Below are 24,031 nucleotides of genomic sequence, written 5' to 3' on the forward strand. Positions count from 1 at the left end.
ACGATTGGCGCCATAAACAAGTTATTTACAATTATCACCTTAGTCACGAAAATCTATTAAATTCATGCTTAAATATCGCGTGATGTTTGTAGTTTTCGTTACGCCTTGCCCAACGGTAACCTTTTAAAAGCTGAACCTTTAAAGAGACTTTCGTGCGTGACAACAACGGGAAAACCAAAATAAATCCTCGCGTTCTAAAAAAAATCCAAAAACTTATCAAACATTGTACATAGGATATTTCCAACGTGAGAGAGAATAGTGTAGCACACTGACAAATATCGTCCAAAATATTGTTTAGGAATATATTGTGATTCAAAATGTGTATTTTAAAAAGAACGGGTGTTATGCACGGTATTGGACAGAGATGGGTGTCGTAAACTAGAGTATCGGAAAGAGGGCTTCTATAATTTTATTAAAAAACCCACAAAGTATATACTTGACACTAATTTATTGTAATCTCAACTTTAGTGAACTCCCAACACAAACCTGAAATGTTGAGTTACGTGACTTAAATTATTTAAATATTATCTTGCCTCAGAAGTCACAAATGCAACCTAAAAAGAGTAAAAATCCCGAGGACATAATACTATATTTGCGCACACTTACAAATGTTTGCTTTTTTAAGATCAAGAAGCAATATAAAAATTTGCTAAAGTTCTAAGACAATAGGAAAAAGTAATAACGATGTTGGGCTGCTACTCAGATAATATGTATCTATTCTGGGACGCGATGTTGTTTATCAACTATAGCAGCTGCAGTGTGCAGTAGCTGTAAAAATTGTGTAGAATGGACAGACTAAATCAGGCACTTGTTTTGCAATAAATATTCGTTCGCGCTAGGAATAGAAAAAATTCTTTGTATACTCGTTTTGGCTTTTTATCCACATTTTGTCATTTTATACCGAGGCTGTATTTCCTGTCGGTTTTGCGTCTCGCGTGAATAAGCGTAAAACAAATTTACTTAGTTATCCAAACAATGTTGGGTTAGCTTTCCGAGAATGAGAAAATAAATAGTGGAGAAAGTCGTGAGAAGGGGTGTTGTGAATAGCCAAAGATGAGATCACATCGATGGGAGAAGCATTGATAAATGTCAGTGTATTGGCGTTACAAGAGGCGAGATTTCAGGTTCGACTCCCCACCAGGCAATACATTTTTGAAGCCGAATTTATCTATCCTATCCAGAGAATAAAAAATGTCGAACTGAAGAGTTTTAGCGTTGTAAGATGGAGAAATTTCAGGTCAACTCCACACCAGGCAATATATTTTTAAAGCCCAATTTGTCTATCTCATCCAGAGAATAAAAATGACGTCGAGAATGTCGAACCGAAGAGTTTTAGCTTCTTCCGATAGTTCAATAGCTTCCCCATATTTCGCTTATTTTATTTTTTTGATATAATGCAAACAAAATTGTGAGATTAATTTTATTATTATCACTATTATTTAATAAATGTTAACAGAATTTTCTAGAGCTGCATTTCGTTTCCTATTTCTAGTTTACCCATTGCGCAGTATAATTGAATTTTCTGGGAAATAATGTGGATTCGCACAGCGAGTTGGATTCTGTTGCTATTTAGCTTTGATCGGATATACTGCATGCCCAAACCACCGGACTCTGTTAGAAAAACTCGACAAGCACCAAAAAGGATCAGATTGGAAGATGCAGCGGTAGGTTTTTTATTGTGAATATTATATCTTATTGACTGATTTGGTCTTTGGTCAGAAGTAACGTTATGAAATGAAATTTATGAAAGATATAAATATGTAAGATGTTTCGACCACTCAGAAATAGCCGTTTTTTTCTGGCTACGGTATCTTGCAGTTGGTGCAAACGTAGACACTAAAACACAAGTAGAGAGGATGGGGGGCAGTGGGTATGGACGCGCTATACTCGAATCAACCGTTGTATTTTTTATAATTTGAGGTACAATAAATTTCCGAGTTAGTTGCCACAAATATCATTAAGTGTAACTGTCGATGTTATAATAAATGATGATTTCAAAGGAATTGCAGATATTCGGTTGTGTTTTCGTATGGCAATGCAGCTTATATAGGAATTTCTTACTCTCTCTTGAGATATTTAACGCCGTCGTTCCGAATAAGAAAGACGTTATGCTTGTAGCAAAAACCGTAAACATTCTATGTTCTCAGATAATTATCTGAATGCTATTGATTTTCCGCTGTATAAAAAGGGTGACAAATAATTCTGTGACGTAAGCATGACAATCATTCTTGATGAAACAACAAGGGGACTAAGAATATGTTCATGTGACCCAGCTTTGGGGGGTCGTGACCCACAGGTTGGAGAACACCGCTGTATAGAGAATGGTATTTCTCGTGACACTTCGGTCTCGACTAGCTTGGTCAATATTGTAATCAGTAATACAAAGTTCAACGTGTCTGTGCTTTTTACAATCCCAACAAATGAGTTTGCATTTGTGTAATTATATTCGATTTATATTTTATAGGGTGTTTACCCATTTTGACATCTAGCAAGGCTCTTAAAACACCCATTATTAAGTAAAGAATTTTTTAACATTGTGTCGGCTGCTGAATAGTCTTTATACATCACTTGACACTTTTCGGCAGTTCTATTTTTATTGAGTAATAAGTGGGGGAAAATTATTATCTGGGTTATGTAATGTTTGGAGCACCTGAAGTATGCGTACCAAGATGGCGGACATCAGAACGTAGTGTGTATACCAGGTTAGGGTTAGGCCCTGATTTTAGGTACAAACACGGGAGTAACTTGGCTAGTCCCCCAACTCGTAATAGAACTAAATAAGACACATTGGAATAAAATTATGGCCTAACCCTAATCTGGTACACATATTACGTTCCGGTTTCCGCCATCTCGGTACGCATACTTCAGGAGTACCTAATAAAACTACCAATTTCTCGAATATTTTTGTGTGATCTAAGTGACTGATTGTGGTATCGCGGGACAGGTCTTTTATTACGTCCAGTTTCTTTGTTAGGTGACCTGAAGTATCAAAAATCGCTCGTTATTTACGCACGGTATGGCAATTTTAAAAGGCTTATTTGCTTTCCAAATATTTGTCAAAATAAATATTGGGTTACCGTGATAAAGATGTGTGGTATTTCCTATAAAGATGATTAAATAGTTATATGTCACTGTATACTTTCGATCCTACTAAACGACCATCACTCATCCAACATAAGATATCAAACTCTAGTCTCCATATAGAAATAATACAATTACAACGCATTTATTAGTCAACCAGTAACATAAATGGTGGTTTTGGTCTAAATTTGTGATTTTTTTTCACACTTTTTTATAAGGTTTTCAAATGACTAGTTGTACATGGCCAATGGACCTCCAGAAGTATGTGACCAAGATGGCTCACAACCTGAACGCCAGGTTAGGGTTCAGGCTGTGCGCCATCTTGGTGCACATACTTCTGGAGCACCTGGCCAATACCTTACAAGAAAAGAATTTGGTTACAATTTGAAAAACACAACAAATATAATCACCAAAATTTTCTTATTTTTACATTTTTTCGGCTGTATTTCGCGTTTGCAATACCGTTATACACAAATGTTCACATTCGAAGTTCTTCAAAATATGTACATTTAATCAGAGATATATTAAAATATAAAATATTCTTAAAAATTTGTTTTTTTACTTAAAACAAGCTTCAACAAACTTTTTTACTTTAATAAGTTCGTAAAAAGTCAGAGAATAAGTTAAAAGTATTTGGGGACCCAACTCATTGTTGGTTTGTATTCTAGAAATCAATACTGAATCCTTGGTTCAGAAGAATAAAAGATGGCGTAAGAGAGCGATTGTCTAATCACAATGGGGGAGATTTATTCGATCACGTGACCGATATTGTGGAAGACCTGAGCGAAAGCTTTTTGGATTCTTTATCTGGGCCTACGCAGTCACAAATTCGACAAATCCAAAATGAAATAGGTGTTCACCTCCCAGAATTTTCTTTCAAAACTTGGAAAATAAAAGCCCCGAAAGCTCTCTTGAAGATTTTCAATCTTGGGGAGGTAAATTTTTAAAAAAAAATTCGTTTTATATTTTATCGCGGGTTAATAAAACAACAACTACAATAACAACGTATACATAAAACAAACTACAACTGTTACTAGAGTAACTAGATTACGAGAACGTGAGACAATTATCAACGACAATCGTCATTTTTTTTGGGTTCGTCAAGTCAAACATATTTTTCAAACGACTCTTTTGTTACATCTTGAATCAGCGTCCAAATAAGAATTTTGTTATTTGCTATGATTGGCCTACGCCGCAACCGATATATTATTACTAATAACGGGAGTTACAAAAAATAACAATCAGAAGTTTTAAAAATGTTTAACCGTTTTGTGTAATGAGCTGTGAAATAAGCGAGACAGATAGAAACTAAATAATAAATAAAGCTAAATGCAGTGGTTTGGTCGGACTATAATATAGATATAATGTTTTTGATTTAGAGCAGCTACACAAGACATGTATTACCAATAAATTGAAATGCTTTATGAAGAGACTTGTTATTTAAAAGAAGATAAATGAAAAATGGTAATAAATGTGCCAATTTCTGTGGATACTTTGTTATAAAATTTCTGAAAGCATTGAATTTTTTGTACATTATATTTTGTACATTACTTTAATTTATTAAGGATTTTACAGCTAATTAGGCTTGAATTTCCGTGTTCGGTAGCGAAAGGATCTTTGAAGTTCTGCTCAAAATGCAGTCAGTTATTTTCAGTATAGGTTTTATCCATGCCTCTGCTTTATAATTGATAATATTGATATTATTCCAAGCGCATTTTCTTTTGAATTCGTATTTGAATCGAACCAAAATAGAATTCTATAAATCATCATAAAATTGATTGACCTACATATTAAAATTATTTCGTTTCTTTGCAGAAATATCTGTGGAGATATGGATATGTGTCAAAAACAACGACTTCGAAGACGCTTGGGTCGCTTGAAACATTGGATGAGAGCACAATAGGGGATCCACTCATGTGAGTAAAATACAGAGGAAAAAACATAAAAATGAGGAAAAAAACTGTTTTTTTTTATGAGGTTTTCCACAAATTTACTCTGATTAATTAAGGATATATATATACGCAAACGTCGATTCGCGAGGATTTATACTATTTGCCTTTGGAAGACTTCGACATGGGCTATTGTTCCATTCAATGCACCTTCAATGAGATGGTGCCGCGCTCCAGAAGTGTGTTCCAATACGGAGGTAACTAGTTTTGTTCGCCTATTTTACATCAAGTTGTGTAAAGGGACGGAAGCCTATGGGTAGGGGGTATATTCACTTGGCTAACACAGACAGTCCCCGAACTCGTAATACAACTAAAATAGGGAAAATCGGCATATAATTGTGGTTCAACCCTAACCTGGTACACATTCTACGAGAGTACCAGGTTGTGCACATGGGGTTTTGACTAGAGATCCATAACCTCCGGTGCTTATACATTCAGCACTAAACTAAACTAAACTTATATATATCTAATATGAAAGTCAATAACTGGTCTTTTCTTGGTCAGGCGATTTCAACAAATGGCAGGGATTCGTGTCACAGGTGAATTAGATGGTGAGACGTTACGATATATGACAATGCCAAGATGTGGAGTTGACGACACTGTGGGAGCCTTTTCTATGAGATCAAAAGGTAAAATATAGGTGATGTAACATTTTAATCCCAAAATTGCATTATTGCCTATCATGATTCAATGCATAGAATTTGGGAGATTAAACAGATAACTTGAAGAAACTATAGTAAATTTCTCTAAAACAAATCGTTAATTGATTTATCTTATCTGATTTGACTAATTAAGGAGATAGAAAAGAGGAAATTTCATATTATAAGACGTCTTAATCATATGACAAACCACGGCATCTCGACCGGTTACCAGTCCATCTCGAGTATGGGTCGAACATTTGCATAGAAAAATGCTCCAAATAGAATTCAAGGAAGCTAATATCTATATTTTTGGACGACTTGGCATATATATACATGAACCCACCAAATGCACTTGAACGATTAAAATTTCCATTTATTATTTCATCAATATAGGTTACAATACTCGTGGACGATACGAGGGAAAGAAAGGTAAAGGCAGAGGTAAAGGCAAAGGTAGAAAAAATAGAAAAGGCAAAGGACGTGAAAACAAAGGGAAGAGTCGAACAAAACGATACGATTTACATGGCAAGATACATTTTGAAAAATTAGGTTTTCTCTATTTGTGTTTTCCTTTTAACCAGAACTGACTCAATTCGGACGATTATCACAAATAAACATTCAAGTCAAACGGGTCGTTATTAAAGAGCGAAACGTGTTGAAAATAAATAATCTTGTTTTAACTTTGATTGTAACATACTTTTTCAACCTCATACGAAATCATAAAAGATAATTAGGAATTATGGGATTTGAGGTTGAGGCATATGTTGACATGTTGATTTTTCAATCCTAGTTTTGAGTTGCAGTTTATCTATTCAAATCATAATATCTTTTTTTTTCAACAATTTCCATTACAATATGACATTAAACTGATTTAAAATTTTGCTTCGATTTGCAAATAATTTGGTTTCCTGGGTTGTATTTATATTGCTTGTATTTATATCATTTGAACCGCATCCTCCGCCGGATATTCTAATAAAAGAATTTTCATGCATGCGTTGTTGTGCTGAAAATTTTTGGTTTCTTATTCTTTAGCAATGAATTTTGGACCAATTCTGTTAGTACCATCTACTTTCCATCCGTGGTGCAAATTTTTTTCACAATTCACAAAATGAATACACAGGTGCTATATTTTGCCGAAAGACGCATGATTGGGAATTTTGATAGTAGAATAGTGAACATTGTTATCCCGCCCAAACCACAATCTATTTGAAAGAGATATCGCACGAAGGTGCTTCAAACCGATTTGACATCCTATTTTGTACAAACCAATTTCTTTATTGGTGTTCTTGCCGAGGCCATGTCTAAGCAATCACACACTTGAATGTACGGGACTGTCAATGATTGATATATTTTTGAAATATAAGCCAACTCAAAATACCGTAAATCTTACGCTCGATCAACCGTATATTGTTTCCTTTATTTCTTCCAGCAAATCGTGTCCACAGATTCTTCTTGGATCAAAAGCTTCGTGAATGTTAACGCCCCCTCTGATGTTAAGAATCACACTTCAGATACCTGGGAATATGTAGATTGAAGTCTCTCACTAGTTTTCAATAAACGTTTTAGAATAAGTTAACTTATTACACCCTGAATGTGACGATGACCACACGATAACCGCTACATCGAACGTGGCCAAACCACTTCATCTCAAACCTGTAATGCTATCATAATTAGGACATCTCATCCACTTTTATTACATATACATTTTTCTCCAGAAGTATGTGTATATTATATATGGAGGTAACTAATTTTGTTCTCCTACTTTACATCAAGTTGTGTAAAGAGACCTATTGACAGCGGGGTAAATTCACTTGGCTAGCACAGGCAGTCACCGAACTCGTGATAGAATTAAAATAGGGAAAATCCGAATGAAAGTATGGCCTAACCCTAACCTGGTACACACACTACAGGAGTACCCATTTTTCGCTGCTACTCTGGTATGCGATTTCAGTGGTTGTGTGATTTGAGTTAGGGACTGAATTCTATGAGAATATCTTTAGAAGATCAAATTAGTGAGATCGCATACCAAAATGACACCGATTTTTCAATATTTTCTCATCCTAAGCAGGACATGGTCCATATGAATAATACAATCTTCGACTGTGTGTCATATCAAGCCCATCATTATGTCCACTCATTTGTTTAACTTTATTGTTACTTATAAATTCCAGGTGCGAAATGGGAAAAGAAGAAGCTGACTTACAAAATAATTAATCATACACCAGACATGACAGAAACTCAAGTGGAATCGGCTATGCGAAGGTAAGTCATTATCACTCTCTTCGCGTTGACCCAATGAAACAAAATGCGTTAATTGAAACAAAGGGTTGTTTGATATGCAGACACAGAGGAATCTTGCCTTCCATACGGCATTAAAGATAGTTGGTCCTGCTTCAAAATTACTTTGCCTACACGCACTGTAATATTAAAAGAAAGAGCAACTAAATGGGCTCTGAAGCCTAATGACTTACAGTGGCGGTAGCTTGAGCAACATAAACTGAAATCTGTCATCTGGGTATTCAAAATATCTAAATCAGAATTCCAAATCAATTTCCAATGCCGTAGCAAACCTCATCGCTACTGGGAGAGTCGAGAAATGGCGGGCTTGTCTGACTTAATTGCACATGATGGGGCAATATTCGCAAAACCACAACATTGTGGGTGGAGTATCGGGTTTCGTAGGACTCGGGAGGAAATTTCGGAAAATAGAAGTATAAGTCCTCTTTTAACCATCGTACCTCATGATATTGCTAATAATATTAATCTTTACGAAGAACACGGAATCGCAGAATGGTTAATACAAGGTATATATCGTGTTTCCCCGAAAATAGGACAGTGTCCTATTTCAATTTTTTTCCCGAAAAATAACACTAGGGCTTGTTTTGGGGATTGTCTTTTTTTCCTTTGTCAAAAACAAAATTACAAAGTAGAGAATTACGCAATTTTCAAATATACAAAATATGAAAACCGATAACACGTATGATATAAATAACACGTTTTTATTTAGAGAATAACTGCTAATCACAGATTATTAATCCTTTAAACGAGTAGCTTTTTTGATATCGTCGAGGTCACACAAAAAAATTTTGCGCTATCGACTAGGTCTTATTTTGAGGGGAGGGCTTATATTAAAATCATTTTTTAAATTCATGCTAGGTCTTATTTTTAGGCTAGGTCTTATTTTCGGGGAAACACATATAAGTATAATAGGTCCATAGGAATTTTTACACTGAATTTATTTTGAGAAACTCGCTCCCACGCTATACATTTACAGTCATGCTTCCAAATTGCGTGCGGTCGTGGCGGAATAACAAACTTAAGATAATTGTCACGTTTGAGATGTCACGGTGGGTAACTTTACGACGTTCGATTATGACAACATAATTGGTCGGATCGAAGGTAAAATGCCTGGAACGCGCTACATATGGTCCAGTCAGGTATGCGCCAGACCGGGACTTTTGCAAGCGAGTAAGTTTGTCATAGATCGCGGAAATGGTAAAGTGTTCGATTCCAACCACAAATTAGGGTCATGTGTACCCAAGTTGTGAAAAACACGAACACTGTGAAAAATACGTAAAATTAATGTGCTTTTCTTAATAATTCAACGGCGTTGTGATCGATAATCTTTATAATTTGATAAATAAGAATCCGCGAATAACGACGTATGGACACAATTTAAACATCCCAAAACACAAATAGTTTATTTTTTTGTACGAATAAATGAAACCCCGATAATGCTAACTAATATTTTCAATTAATGAATTAAAATTTGAACGAACAAAAATCTAAACATTATATCTTTGTGTGCATTAGGTCAAAACTAATTTATCTCTCTTATCTATACTTTCCGCCCGAAACCAAATTATATTTCTTTCCAAAGAGCACTGGATCTTTGGGCTGCAAAATCTTCCCTCAGATTTCAAAAAACATCCAGTGATGATGCGGACATAACAATTTCCTTTGGTACGAGGAACCATGGAGATCACTACGCATTTGACGGCAAAGGTAAATAATCCCTAAAATATTTAGCGTGTATTGAAATAATTTATATAGTTTCGTAATTTGTTTGGGCATTTATTTTCAGGAGGAACATTGGCTCACGCGTTTTTTCCGACAAGTGGACAAGCTCATTTTGACGACGACGAGGATTTCAGCCACAAAGGAGAAGGTTATTTAATTTATTATCATTTTTGCTAATTCCCTTGATATATTATTTATAATATTTATTTTTCTAGTTTGTACAAATTAGTTCCTTAAAAAAATATTATCTCTTCACAATCACGTGCGTGCTGAAGAGCGACTAATTTGCATAATCAGTATTTTATTGTTTCACCATCATGAAATTACACTATGTACGAACAAAAAAAAATTCATAAAAATGGCGTTCCGTCGTGTAGTTATTGCAGACGACTCATTATATTTCAAACTATTTGAGCGATACACTTTGTCTTATATTAATTATTAAAACAAATTGAATATGAAGGCATTGGAAAATATACAAACTGATTTAAAATCATGAAATATTCAAATTAATTTCATTTGTCTATATGTAGACTTGCTCACGCTAGATTCGGACTTTACAATTCTGCGTAGAGAATTAGGATAGCCAGATTTTCGCGGCCGTATGTTGCTTATCGTACACTATTATTCACCTCACTAAGTTTAATCGTATTTTAGAAACTTGTCGCACTTAGTCGTCTTTGAACATTGGAAATAAATTTGTTGTTCATCTCCATATTTGAATCTTGTAAATGTATTTCAGGCACCAATCTGTACATTGTCGCTGCGCACGAATTCGGCCACAGTCTTGGACTTGCACATTCTACAGTTCCTAATTCTTTGATGGCACCATTTTATCAAGGATATGTTGAGGATTTTGAACTTCATCCAGATGACATAGCGGCTATTCAACAACTATACGGTAAGTAATAAGCAAAACTGTGTCAATGTTTAATCATTCTTCTCCCGGCTAAATTAAGGATCCCATATTCCAGGGACCATAAGGCGCACCATCAATAAATTGCTTCGTTGCGGTTTTATCTATACATATGGCGCATCCGGTACTGGTGCAGGTCTGGAGTAAAGGCAATAAATAAAGGATCTAATTTATCAGGCGCACGATCGATTTGTTGAGTAACGAAAAAAATTAAAGTGCATATTATGATACGTATAATACGATACAACACCGATACAGGCACCTTAATATGTCTCATTTTTTCAGCTTTCGGTGGTATGTTTTACATTTACGGGGATACTAGAGATCCACTATATGATTTAACTAACGTTATCGATCTATTCCAGAATGCGTAGCATATCTCTCCAGGTCAACCAACTCGGAGATCCCAAACACGCGATGAAATTATGAATACTCGCAACGTTTCAAATACTCCGCCATTGTGAAATTTTCTGTTCTGTTGATGATGTTAATAATTTCATATTTATGCCAAGGTAAAAACGTTGATGAAAAGGTCGAACGAGGTAAAAAGCCTCCTCCAACTTTACCGCCAAAGAAAGTTAAGCCAACTAAGAAACCTCGAGTGAATGTTCCTGATTTATGCTCAACTAATGTGGATGCCATGTTAGAATGTAAGTATGATTTTATTGTACATATATACAGTATACCTTGGGGGTCGTTTTGGTGGATCGTTGTGAAAAAGTCGCTTAAGCCGCCTTATCGGCTTTAAACATTGATTTTTTGTTTGTATTTATCCAACTGTGGCCCATTGATCGAGCATGATATTTAAGCATGCATTTCTTCGATGGGTAATAATTGTATGACAATTCCAAAATGCAAATGTTTTCTCAACAGACAAAGACGCAAAAAGGACTAAAACCTACGCCTTCAAAGGAAGTTATTATTACGAATTGAACGACTACGGTGTTGTTCCTGGATTTCCGAAGAAAATTGGAAAAAACTGGGAAAGATTACCTGGAAATTTAAATGCAGCAGCTCATTCCAAAATCACTGGATTCACGTATTTTTTCAAAGGTTAGTGGAGTGAAATGAGATTCAAAACAAATGGGCATACGATAGAAAAATTGCATAAAAAATTTTACTCTAAAAATGTTAATTTTGAAGATTTTGAATTTTAGTCAAAACTAGACTGTGGGATTAACTATGTGGGAATAATTCGAATGTGAAGTAATTGGTTGGTACTCCCGAAGTATCTGAACCAAGATGGCGGACACTAGAACGTAGTATGTGTACCAGGTTAGAGTTAGGCCATAATTTTATTCCAATTTTCCTTTTTTTAGTTCTATTACGAGATCGGGGACTGTCGAGTGATTCCTATAGTATTTGTTACTGAAATTATGGCCTAACCTGGTACACATACTACGTCCCGGTGTCCGCCATCTTGGTTCACATACTTATGGAGAGTACCAATTGGTTTCGTATATGGATTACAAAAACCAAAATCATTTAGTTCCCCTCAATCAGGTCAAATATTTGTGTCTTTATCCCTTTTGTGTGCAAACGCTTGTGTCACTTTCTCTTCTAAAATATAGAAATTATATATTCATAAATAAATATGCAGTTTCATTTTACAGGTGATAAAATCTACTGTTACAAAGGAAAAACGCTCAGAGCCGGTTTTCCCAAAAAGACACAAGCCTTGGGACTCCCTTCACATCCCACTGCTGTTCTTTCATGGGGATATGATGGAATGTTTTACATTTTCAAAAGTAAGTTGTCGATTCTTAGAGTATTGATAAATTCAATTTTAATTTCAGCACAATGCCATCTTTTTTATTATTTTGGATGTTATCAAAAAAGTATCAAAATTTATTTACTGTTATACATCTAGAAAAGAATTTTTACGTCTTCAACGAATTTTCGACAAGAGTACCAAGACCACGTCATATATCAGGAACGTGGAGAGGAGTGCCAGAAGGGATTGATGCTGCAATAACATGGACAAGAAACAGTTAAATTATATTCTAATTTTATATTTGAATGGAATAATTGGTTTGAATATACCAATGTTGTTAACAACACTGAATATTGGACACAGATCGTTATCGTTATTAGATCGTTATTAGAACTTGTATTTATATACAATACATATGATACAACAAAATAATTTTTCCATTTTCATGATTCTGCGAATATTAATTTTCGGCACTGACTGAATTTAAAAGCTAAAAACGATAAAGACTTGTAACAATTGAACCATAAAACCTTGTTTTAATTTTATTTATTTTCGAAACGCATAATGGATAAGGATTGAAAATTGATTTGTATTAAGTGTGTCGCGACTTTTTTTTCCGAAGTTTTGTTCGGAACGCATCACGTGCATTCAACCAATTGAATGGAGTAGTCTCTATATGTCGTATTCGGAGATGTGGTTACCGCACTTTACTGATACCACAATACTCCAATCCAGAATTGAGTAATAAAAGATGATGTTTATCACATTTTCAACACGTAAATATGACTTTTTAACTTGCACGCAAAAATTCATCGCATTAATTAAAAGTTGAAAGTTATTCGAGAATTTTTTAGGTTTTTCACATTGGCTTTCAAAATTGAAAATCGGATATTTTACAAAAGACCGACAGTACAAAATTCGATTAAAAAGTCGACCTATATCGAAATATTAAAAAAGATTTATATTGATGGACATGATTCACATGTGTCTCAACTTAGGCATTCAGGTTATACCGTATCTTTTTGTCTTATTTGCTAGGAAAGACGTATTTCTTCAAGGGCAATAAGTATTGGCGATTCAACAATTATGACAGAAAAGTCGATGAAGGATATCCACAAAATCTGAATGAAAAATGGTTTGGGTGTGATGCGAAAGGAACTGTCGATAAACTTTCTACTAGTAAGTTCAATTCACGTTTACTAATGTAAAATACACAGCGTGATACTGAGTCTCAATTATAATATGCCACAATCAAGACTATGTAGAAATTAATATGCTCGGAGGTGAACAAAATCTCGCATAGGGGCGCATCATGGATAGGTATGGGGTTGCATGGGTACTGCCCAGTATATTACCTATTTTTTAATTTTAGTTGAGGGGGGGGGGGTCCAACTTTAGCGGGTGCTATTAGCGTTAAAATAAGTTGTTGTAAGAGTGCACCACCAATAGGTGTAAGGAAATTACTAGTGCTGCCCCAGCATTGATTCGACTGCCCGATGTATTCGAGAACTGGTAGTCTGTAATGTTGTGCAAATATTGGTAGATCGCATCTACATCATTTGCTACGTTTATTTTCAGGAAACGGTAAATCAGGCCGAGGAAAAAACCGTGGAAAAGGAATATATAAAAACGATAATGTTGCGGAAAGACAAATTCTGGCGCGTTTTGAGACGTTACCCGGCAACAACGGAACAAAAATTGCATGAGCAAAAACCATCATCATAATTTAAGTTAAAGAAAACGACAAATTTGCCGAGCGAATGACTTTCGTTCGAGAAATATTGATCGTAACAATATTACCTATAAGCAGGGCTGCCATAACGTCCTTATTTCTAAGATTTGTCCTTATTTTGAAGGTCTTTGTCTTAAAAAAAAATATTTTTGTCCTTATTTTGACATGTGTACTTATTTTTGTTTCATTTTAGAGGTAGAGGTTCTTTTACCAGGCACTTAGATTGGTCAATTCGAACGATTGATTTGCTCGAAATATTATTAGAACTTCGTTTATTGCTACGCGCATTCATGACGTAAGTGAAGTGAACTTAGAAGAGAGATGGAACATATAGTTTCTAAGAATAAAGAACTGCTGGTCCTTTCTGGAGCAAAGTGTGATTAGACACGGGTCGCACTTTACATTTAGTTCTTTGTTATTTTATTATTATGTTTTCCTGATGTCCTTTTTTTGGGTTCATATCGATGACATCCCTGCCTATAAGTCATATCAGATCATAGTCGTGTATATCTTTCGACACCTCAATCTAATTATTGACTACGCTTTTGGCTATAAGAGGTATTAAACGTTTTTCCAGACTTTCAGGGCTACGCATGTGATACATTGTTATCAGTTTTGTAAATATCTTTTTTTACTGTCTTATATCGAGCTGATTCTGTGTCACCATACTCGTTTTGCACTTCATCTTGATCATCAAACAAATGTACCTCTGTACGGTCCAGTGGAAAATAATATTTAGACCATTGCGCTCAAATATTTTAGCTGATCGCTAAAGCATGGCTGAATGGTACTTGATACCACCCGAATTTTAAATACTTGATGGAGACTTAATGAAGGAAGAAAGTGATGCATCAGTATCATAAAAGCTGCGGGGCATCTCGAAATACATTTTGCTTTGTAGAAGTTACCCGGCCTACCTGAGAATTTATTTGTTTTTTTGTACATATTGGTATGACTTTATTTGCACATATTTTTGAATAGAAGTTGTATAAAACATTGCAAGTCGAAGTTTGAGTTATATCGTCTGTTAGATATAATAAAGATGTTAAAAATCTCCCACAATTTTTATCTTATCAACGTTTCAAGATATTTAGGTATATTTTTACCTGCCTACAAGTTGGAAAATCGGTACAAATATACAAAATTTATAAACAATTATCCTGAGGTTAGTTGTTAGCAAAACAATTGCTGTCATGAATATCCGCATGTAAGCAGTACAAAAGTGGGACATCCTGAAATATGCGCACCAAGATAGCGCCAACCTGAACTCAGGTTGTGTACCAGGCTAGGGTTCATGTTGTGCGACATCTTGGTGCGCATACTTCAGGAGTACCCAAAAGTTAATGTGACTTGTGAAATTGGAGTTCAGCTTTTAAAATTTCTTGAATGTTTGGTTTCTGACTATGCACAAATCTGCATCAGTCAGCCATGTTCGATGTACTGATTTTTGATTAATGCAATTAAACTACAAATCCTAACAAGGCAAAATGATGATTGACTTATTTGATTCATACTAAAATGTCCGAAACACAACCAAAAACTAACGAATAGCATTCAAAATCGCGAAAAAGAGGTAGGGGAAAGTTGGGACACTTTTTTTCTTTTGTATATTTTGAGCCGTTAATTCTGCATGTTCACTTAAGTTGGCGGGACTAATGCAGAGAGGGGGAAATGTAGTTTTTATTCAGCGACTAAGAAATTCTCTTGCGACACACATCTTACTATCAAAATGCCAATACGAAACAAATATTTTCAGACCATCCCACGGCGAAATTCGGAAGGCACATCCACTCGCTAACGTTATGAATATTTTACAGTGGACTAAAGCTGAAAAATATCAGACGGTGGTTTGTCATGTTGGAAAAGCTAAAGTAGAAAAAAGAATAAAATGAAACGGTGAATTATTAGTTTCAACCTCCCAAAACCATTTTCACCTCATAGCTTGCGCCTCTCTACCCGTCCGTTGTCCGTTCGCGGGGACGTTGTAATTCACCGAAGGGCGGATTGAAACATCGAACCTCTGACAGGATTGCTGATATAGTATCAGTGTAAGAGCTGATTTTCCACTGTGCCCCACCTTCCGCTATTGTTTACAACCACGAATGAAAATCTATCTGTCCGAGTGGATGCGAAAACGCCTATTGTTATGTCACTTTTGCACCATGCTGATTGGTCAATGTTACGAAATAAACAAGGAAGTTGATGCTCGGGAAACATACATTGGGAAATAATTTCGCCTTTTCCTCGTGTTACTGCGGGCCAGATGAAAAAAAGCGAAGGGACGGATCTGGCCCGCGGACCGTAGTTCGGTGCCTCCTGAGATGGACAAAGTCAGACTAAGAAACAAAATCGCCTCCGCATGGATGAGATTATTTTTTGTGATCCCTTGCGCAACGATATGGCTCATCGTACTAAGCGTTAGGAATACGCTCGCCACCGCACCCCCGATTACTCTGCGTGGGTTCGCAGGTTCGAATCACATGCTGGGATGGTTATGTGCGAGAAGATTGCTGAACTCCTCGCCGCCGCGGTTCACGTAAGCTCTGGTCAGTTCCGGCTTCCTCCACCATCAAGTCCATGGTTCCGAAAACAAATAACTAACTAATCCCATACCCGACGTGGAATGGTAATAGGACGAGAGGCCGTGGTTCGACATATGGTTAAGCCGTCCTATCGGCTTTCCTCTCCCTGGGATAAATATGTAAATCCTATCCAACGAGTTCGGCGCAGGATGTCAATGCATGCCCCAAATTGTAATAAACCTCCAGCAGTATTTTCTTATCCACTGGTATTTTCCCACCGCACTGGTGTTTTAGGTCAGTTAGTCTTTGTGCATGCAACCCCACTCCATGTTACAATGCGTTTATTTCGTTACCTGGGAATTTATATTAGAACAAATAAAGAAACGTACATACAAAAGTGCTTTTATTCGATCAGTTTGTAAACTGTCGGCATACCCTCCAATTCAGTAAAGCTTTACATATCTGCAAATTATTAGGGTATTTTTTGCAAATGCAAATATCCAAATACCACATTTTCACTTTATTTTTGAGGTGCACAGAAACCGCTATTATATAAAGTACTTCATGAACGGGTAGTCAGTCAATCAGTATCAAAAAAGGGTTGATATTTCCACGATAAAAAGCTATATGTTTACTACATACCAGAGATGGCCATTGAAAATGAATAACAATTTTGTCTTAATATATAGTAATGGAGATATCTTTTTACAACGGTTACAGATAATGGATTTTGTATAATTCATTCCTTGACTTTCCTTACAAATTGATAAAAATTTTCAATAAAACTCAAAATAAATATTCTATTCCATAGTGAAAGCTCTTGAATTCTAACATTTTTGAGAAATGGAGCCATAAAGTGAAAAAAAAATGAGAGCCCGTTTGCACAGTACAACAAATTATTTGAACCTTATACCGTAAGTTTGCCACTTGGTAATCTTACGCTCCCCATCTTGGTCCTACAACCAACCAAGGATGTTCAAATTAAAACCAAATACAACATAGGTAAAATATTATGTTTTCCTTTGTTTTCCAGAAGGCCGTTCGAAATTTTGTTTCATTCCGCCACCTTTATTAGACATAAATTTGCCTGACAAAGCGTTATCTTGATTCCAGGGGGAGTCGTACACTGTAGTGTCCTGATCAAGTAAATGTGTGTATTTGGTTCTACCAGATCGGCCAAAGTTTTTAACTTGCATGACTTTAGGTAAAACAGATTTATCGAAATGATCTTCAAGGGTTGGATTCGTAATATCACGTTTTAGTGTATCATCTTCTTCATCAAGATAAAAGGCACCACGATGATAATATTTTTGTAAAAATTTGTATTTTCCTTTTTGTAGTTGATTGGTAACGACCTTTGGATTGTTACGAAGTTCAGCTTTACGTTCTTCTTCCGTCATGTTTCTCAATCGTTCAGCTTCTTCCTTTGCTTTCTGTTCAGCTTCTCTTTCATCTCTGTCACGTTTGATTCGTTTTAACTCCCGCAGTTTCCATGCTTCATATTCGTCCTCATCGTTTCCATCGTCAGAATCGACCATTTTAACACTTGCTAGGAGTTTATTTTCTTCGTCGACCTCCATACGAGCTTCTTTTTCGACGAGTTGCAAAGTATATTTTCTTCTTTCTTCCATGACTTTACGAGCTTGTTCTTCAGAATTTTTCAGTTTTTCTTCTTCTTCACGTTCTTGAATGGTTATTCGATCTTTCTTTCTAACGAAAACAGGTTTTAATCTTGGTCCTTCATCCTCGGAATCTGAATATTCGGATTCCGAAGTAAATTCTTCATCATCGTCACTGCTTTTCGCTCGATCCATTTCTTCTTCTTTGATATGTACTTCTGATGTCTGTTGCACTTGATCGAAAAGTTCTTCTTCAGTCTGTCGTTTTGCTTGTACTCTTTGTCGAAGCAACATTCTTCTATTTTCTATTTCATCATCATCTAAATCCTCATCGTCACTGCTTTCCTCTTCAACAACTGTAACTTTTTTTGAATATGGTTTACTTTCTTCTGGTTCCGAATCTTCCCCTTCACTGATAACTTCCGGTTCGAAATTGCGCCGATGTCTCAACCTATCGCCTCGTTCTTGTTCTGTCGGACTTCTATCCATGAGTCTTTGTAATCTTCTATCGACAACAGATTTTTGAGAGTGAGATTGTTCTCCTTGATCTCTCATTTCATAATTAGTATCCACATCATCTCGATCATAATTTTTATTTTCAAATTTTCCTCCCTCGTCGTCAGAATCTCTATCAAGATCTAATTCTGGAGCCCATTCAGGTTTTTTACCGGCAACATATCGCTTGACTTTTACTTTTTTCATTGAAATTTCACCTTTTTCATTTCTAATTGAAACCGCACCAGCCGTGAACATGATTGGCTGAGGCTTGGAGGATTCCTCCAAAAACCTCTCTTGACCGAGAGTAAACATCTTGTAAGTATTTCCTAAAGTTATAATGAAGAACCTCTAGAGAAGGAATTTAATAATTAGTTTACTAATATTATAATTCTTATTATACAAAATCGCTTCAAATTGCTAGCAAACTGGGTAAACCCCAAGAATTTAGATTGAATGAAATTTGCGATTACTGCCAATTGTAAAAGATTTTTAAGAATAGCAGTTTGCAGAATATAATGATTTTGGTTGAGGACAGTGTTTCGCAATATGCCCCTCCCCCCACCCCGCCCTTCCAAATGCTCTGAACACTTGTGGCCCACTGATGAACCATGAGAACACCTAGTTTTAATTTTAACGGATTTCCATCATTTTATATGCCATGTAATAGTAAAAAATGCCAAAAACCAAAAGAATAAATGGATTACAGCAAAAGAATTACCAAATTACAGTCAAATGTACTTCAGTTTAAATTAATATATTCATCTCAAATACTTTGAAGGTTTTTGCTTGAAGCCCCAGCTTGAGAAACCTTGGTAATAATATAATAGTTATACAGTAATACAAGAAAGGCGATGTGAAAAACAGTAAAATTGAATGTTTTTGACATCAATAATCATACTGCAACGATGGAGTGAACAACATTCAGACATTCCAATACCTGAATAAAGCTGAATAAAAGTGATACAACTCTGCAATGCTCTTTTGACTAAAAGTCTTATAATAACAAAACGGAGTGATACGAATAGGATGGCCATGTCAGCATGCATACCAAAATTAGCGACAGCTTGAACTTGTATTTTCATAGAAAAGTTCTAAACATGGTCTTCGAGGCGACCAACTTTCAGAAACATACCGGTACCGTTCCAGTAGTAGATTATGATCATATAGCCTATCTGTATATTTCGGTACAACAATTTGACCATCCTGTGCGCAAATTATAGGAAAAGTCACCAGCCAGCTAGCGAAAACAGTAACCCAATCTAATAATTTACTTGTCATTACTGCAAGCACAAGCCAGGTAGAAAATTTCCAACTCCTCCAGACAGTGAAGCACACTAGGTACCGTACTGGTACCCTGCGGTCGCTGCGTAAATACAGAAATAACAGAATGAAGACTGCTGACTTCCAGGTTTTACTAATTTCAGAATTTAGACAGAAGTCTTAAATCTATAGCATTACAAAATTTATAAATACGGTACCGGTGCGTATACTTCAATATTGGAATTCCAAATTACTAACGATGCATTTCATAAATCTTTCTGAATACCATGGCCATGCTGCCATATAATAGGTAGAGGCAAGGTACCGGTACTATACGGTAACATCTTTTATGACTGTATGAGTTTGACGAATATCGCGATAAAAACAACAACGACAACTTGCGGATTGCGTTGCGACGTTTGAGTGGCTCTGCCCAAACCTTTGAAAATTCTTCGCTGACTTCCGTAACATTGACTAATCAGAAAGGTTTTTCACGGATAGAGGTATAAGTTTATGTCGACTCCAAAATCACCATACCAAACGATATAATATTTGATAAAAACACAAAACGAAAAACTGATTATAAAATTAGGATTTTCATGCTCGGTAATCAAAAATCAGTCTCGTGACCAGCAGCGCTACACAAGATCAGTTAGAAAGTAAACTCATAGTCAATAGTCAAGTCATAGTCAATTTTATTTTTTCCAACCAGCAAAAAAAATAACATACAAAATCAAAAGATAAACAAAATTTAACACACATTTTTACTGGGGAAGGGAAGCCGCGGGGAACCAAATTTGGTTATCGAGCAGCGACACCCAAGATTCGTCATCTAATTTAATTTGGAAACTCGGAAGTTATGTTTTAAGAATAAAATGTACCGGTACAGGTTTGAAAATCCCATCCCATCGGATAACTCGTAGGGTATTCCCTGATTAATCGGGTAAGTAAAGGTCTGAAATGCTGATACGTGTTGTATATATTGTCTAGAAATAGCCTGATTGCGAACACTATAAACACTAATAAGTAGTTTATATATAACCATAGTTTAAATAGGCGCAAACATGCAAATGGCAATGAATTATAAATAGGCCATGTTACAGGATGAAAAGGACGCGGGAAATCAGTGGTGGTTATCGAGCAGCGGCACCTATAAAATAACTCTGGACACTATATTATAAAGAAGAAAAAGTCAAATACAGTGTAAATAAATTGGAAAATAAAATGCATACAATATCTCGAGGCAATCTGCTATAATCAACAGTCGCTCACTTCAACCAATGACATTAAACAACATGATGCGCAACTCCGGCATTTTTGTCCGAAGATCGTATTCGATAGCACGCTCCAATGCACATACTTGACGAGACGAAAACGAGCGGATGTGTGCTGCTTTCAAGGCGTAGCACGAATGGTGTTCGTGCCTGCTTTGACAGTTGTTGTCGATTTTAATGATATTTTTGAAAGTTGGGGTAAAAAGAAATCGGTTAAAGGTAAGGTGAATACTATTGTTGTATATCACACCCGGGCATCGCACTGTTAAGTACATGTGGGAAAGCCAGCCTTTGTCAAATACTACGAAGTTATTAATTCAGTACGGTACGTAGTTGCCCATTTGCCGAAATTACATATTTACTTACCCCTTATGGTTTCAAATAGTTCATGCACCTCCAGTTAGATTTTTTTAATCAGTGAGGATATATACTCATTGTTGATTGCTGCTCATTGTAACATACTATTACGCATTCACTTTTATTTGCGTATTGAATCAAAGTGTTAACAAGTTCACCTAACATTTCACTCATACCGGTCTATATTGTATAGTCTGATTTCTCAAGTATTTGGAGCCACGAATGCTTGTAATTTTATGACTAAACCCTTTTATTAGTTGGTTTATATACCAAATTCAGTAAAATATTTTTTAAATAAAACATGAGATATTGGATTTATTAGCTTTTCCATTCTGAATCATATAGACTGCTTTATTTATTCTTAACGAAAATTAATAAATCTCCTCTCTTTCTTCAGATGTGAAAGTTGTGGACAAACCTGTCTAAGCATTGTGAGACTCTTGCAGCACAAGAGGCAATAGCAGAAATAGTAAGTATATCAATCAAGAAATTAAGCCGACATAAAGCAAAACTTTCAACTATTCGTCTAATCTCAATTTCCTATTATTTATTCACAGGACAACTATAGCAGACGGGGAGATATCAGAAGTCTGGCGACATATCAGTGACAGTGTGATTCCAAGAAATATAATGCATTTGAAAATAGAAAATTGCAATAGAAAAACAACCTATGGAGGCATGCAATAACATTTGACCCTCCGGTAGAGTTGTGTATGGCCCCCACATTCTGCAGGGCTTGAGGAAAATAACTAAAAATTCCAAAGCGTAAGATTGCATAAGCGGTCTTATTTGTAAAAAGGCACAAAACACGCCAGACATAATTAAAACAGCTTTGGAAATGAGGATTACGGGTACCTCACTGCACCTGTGTTATATTTGGTTCATCAACTTTTGGTAGTACTATAGAAGAAATTCCGGAAGGGGTATAATCATCATTCATGATAAAATACTATCATATATTTTTTGAACAACTTCAATCTAGACCAGGGATCTCAAACTCGCGGCCCCAGAGAACTTCCAGTGCGGCCCTCGAACGTTTAACAATAATTGTAATAGTCATATAAAAAAAAATTTTTTTCATTTTTATCTAAATGTAATAGATTTTTCAAACCTTCTAAAGTGAAATTGATTATTCACCCAGAAAACAATTTACTGAAAGTAGTTTTGGAATATTGATTTTTTTTCGTCCACATTTTGACCCAATTAAGAATACACATCAAGCTAGCAAAAGAATACTTGAATAAAACACTTGAGTAATTAAATTAAACGCAAAGTACATGAAGAAGGTGGCATTTTCGAAGAAAATGGGAGTTGTAACATTTCTGCTCTTCACAAAATTCTGAAGCACATTGTTTAATTTGTCATATTTCCATCAATACAATCAAAAAACACAATAAGCTCAGCAGTCAATATGACAAATTCGAAGACCAACTTCGAACAGAAAATTTCCATGTGTTTGTATATTAATATAATTATACAACGACTTAGTTACTAAAAATCAATATCAATAATAATTCAAGCAATCCTATGCCACGCAATGTAGTGCGAAATGTCTTGTCGAAAAAATCTGTCATTTGTTTTTTTACTGATCTATACATGAAATGATAAAAGTAACTTTTTTGCATTACTGGAATTAATTAAACATTCGTAAAGATCCAGATAAACCCATGATCATGTGGCCTCGTTAGTTAGAGTTGGTACTATAAAATCATTTCAGACTGGCCTTAGTATGCTGGTGACACAAAAAAGATGCCAAACGCCAGGACAAATGTAATTATTAAAACATTGAGTTTATACTGTAGTATTTTTGTTAATTTTAGGTTCATATATTTAGATTAAGTTATTTTTAGTGTATGTATTATTCTTTCCTTATTCAAAGCTTGTTCAAAAATGATTTTGATGGTTGTACATAGAATTTTACGATTTTTTATAATAAATACTGTAACTTGCAAATGTTGCAATAATAGTGGAATGCAAATATTAATATGTAATTGCATTTGAAATTGAAGAAAATAATAAAACTTAATCCAACTGTTTAGTTGCATCACAATATATGAAACAAACTAAAACTATCTTAAAAATATCTTTTAAGTATACATTATCAAAAACTGTTTGCGGCTCTTTTTACAATTTTCAAAATGCAATGCGGCTCTCGAAAACCCATGAGTTTGACACCACTGATCTATTCTAGACGATTCAAGCATTGCTTTGGGAAATTATATCACTTCAATTAAATTGAAATAATCTCGCTATATTAAATACAAAATCTTTGCTATCATAAAGGTAAACCAATTCAGCCACTCGAAATATACTGGCCTTATCAAAGCAATGGAGGCAAAATTGAGAGTTCATGAGCTATGAACATTTGTTCTTTTCTTTGTCTTGAACTTTCCATACTCCACAGCCCCTATTAATTTTTTTTAATTTTAATTACCATGTGATGGTCAT

The 24,031-nt window shown here is 35.4% G+C and overlaps 2 protein-coding genes across 3 annotated transcripts; one reads left to right on the plus strand and one right to left on the minus strand.

The window, feature by feature from the left end:
- Positions 1-1,460: 1,460 nt before the first annotated feature.
- LOC120329469 (collagenase 3-like) lies at positions 1,461-15,055 on the plus strand. 2 transcript variants are annotated; one of them, XM_039396112.2, is made up of 14 exons: positions 1,461-1,664; positions 4,897-4,997; positions 5,535-5,659; positions 6,065-6,196; positions 7,843-7,933; positions 9,552-9,676; positions 9,756-9,839; positions 10,434-10,592; positions 11,120-11,257; positions 11,481-11,660; positions 12,221-12,355; positions 12,478-12,597; positions 13,360-13,500; positions 13,900-15,055. In XM_039396112.2, the coding sequence occupies exons 1-14, from the start codon at positions 1,533-1,535 to the stop codon at positions 14,025-14,027; spliced, it is 1,791 nt and encodes a 596-aa protein (XP_039252046.2). In that variant the 5' UTR covers positions 1,461-1,532; the 3' UTR covers positions 14,028-15,055. The 2 variants fall into 2 exon arrangements, with proteins under 2 accessions (XP_039252046.2, XP_077975004.1); XM_078118878.1 differs by lacking the exon at positions 1,461-1,664 and adding an exon at positions 3,987-4,016.
- Positions 15,056-16,965: 1,910 nt separating this feature from the next.
- LOC120329473 (microfibrillar-associated protein 1-like) lies at positions 16,966-19,058 on the minus strand. Its single transcript, XM_039396119.2, has one exon. The coding sequence runs from the start codon at positions 19,002-19,004 to the stop codon at positions 17,586-17,588; it is 1,419 nt and encodes a 472-aa protein (XP_039252053.1). The 5' UTR covers positions 19,005-19,058; the 3' UTR covers positions 16,966-17,585.
- Positions 19,059-24,031: the final 4,973 nt, after the last annotated feature.

This window comes from Styela clava, chromosome 12, assembly GCF_964204865.1.
Source record: "Styela clava chromosome 12, kaStyClav1.hap1.2, whole genome shotgun sequence".
NCBI lineage: Eukaryota > Metazoa > Chordata > Ascidiacea > Stolidobranchia > Styelidae > Styela > Styela clava.

Excerpts from the sequence above, each read along its gene's own strand:
- LOC120329469 (XM_039396112.2), top strand. The coding sequence starts at position 1,533 with ATGTGGATTCGCACAGCGAGTTGGATTCTGTTGCTATTTAGCTTTGAT. Across the intron at positions 5,660-6,064 it reads CTTTTCTATGAGATCAAAAG|GTTACAATACTCGTGGACGA; the intron begins GTAAAATATAGG and ends TCATCAATATAG. Across the intron at positions 11,258-11,480 it reads TGTGGATGCCATGTTAGAAT|ACAAAGACGCAAAAAGGACT; the intron begins GTAAGTATGATT and ends TTTTCTCAACAG.
- LOC120329473 (XM_039396119.2), bottom strand. The coding sequence starts at position 19,004 with ATGTTTACTCTCGGTCAAGAGAGGTTTTTGGAGGAATCCTCCAAGCCT.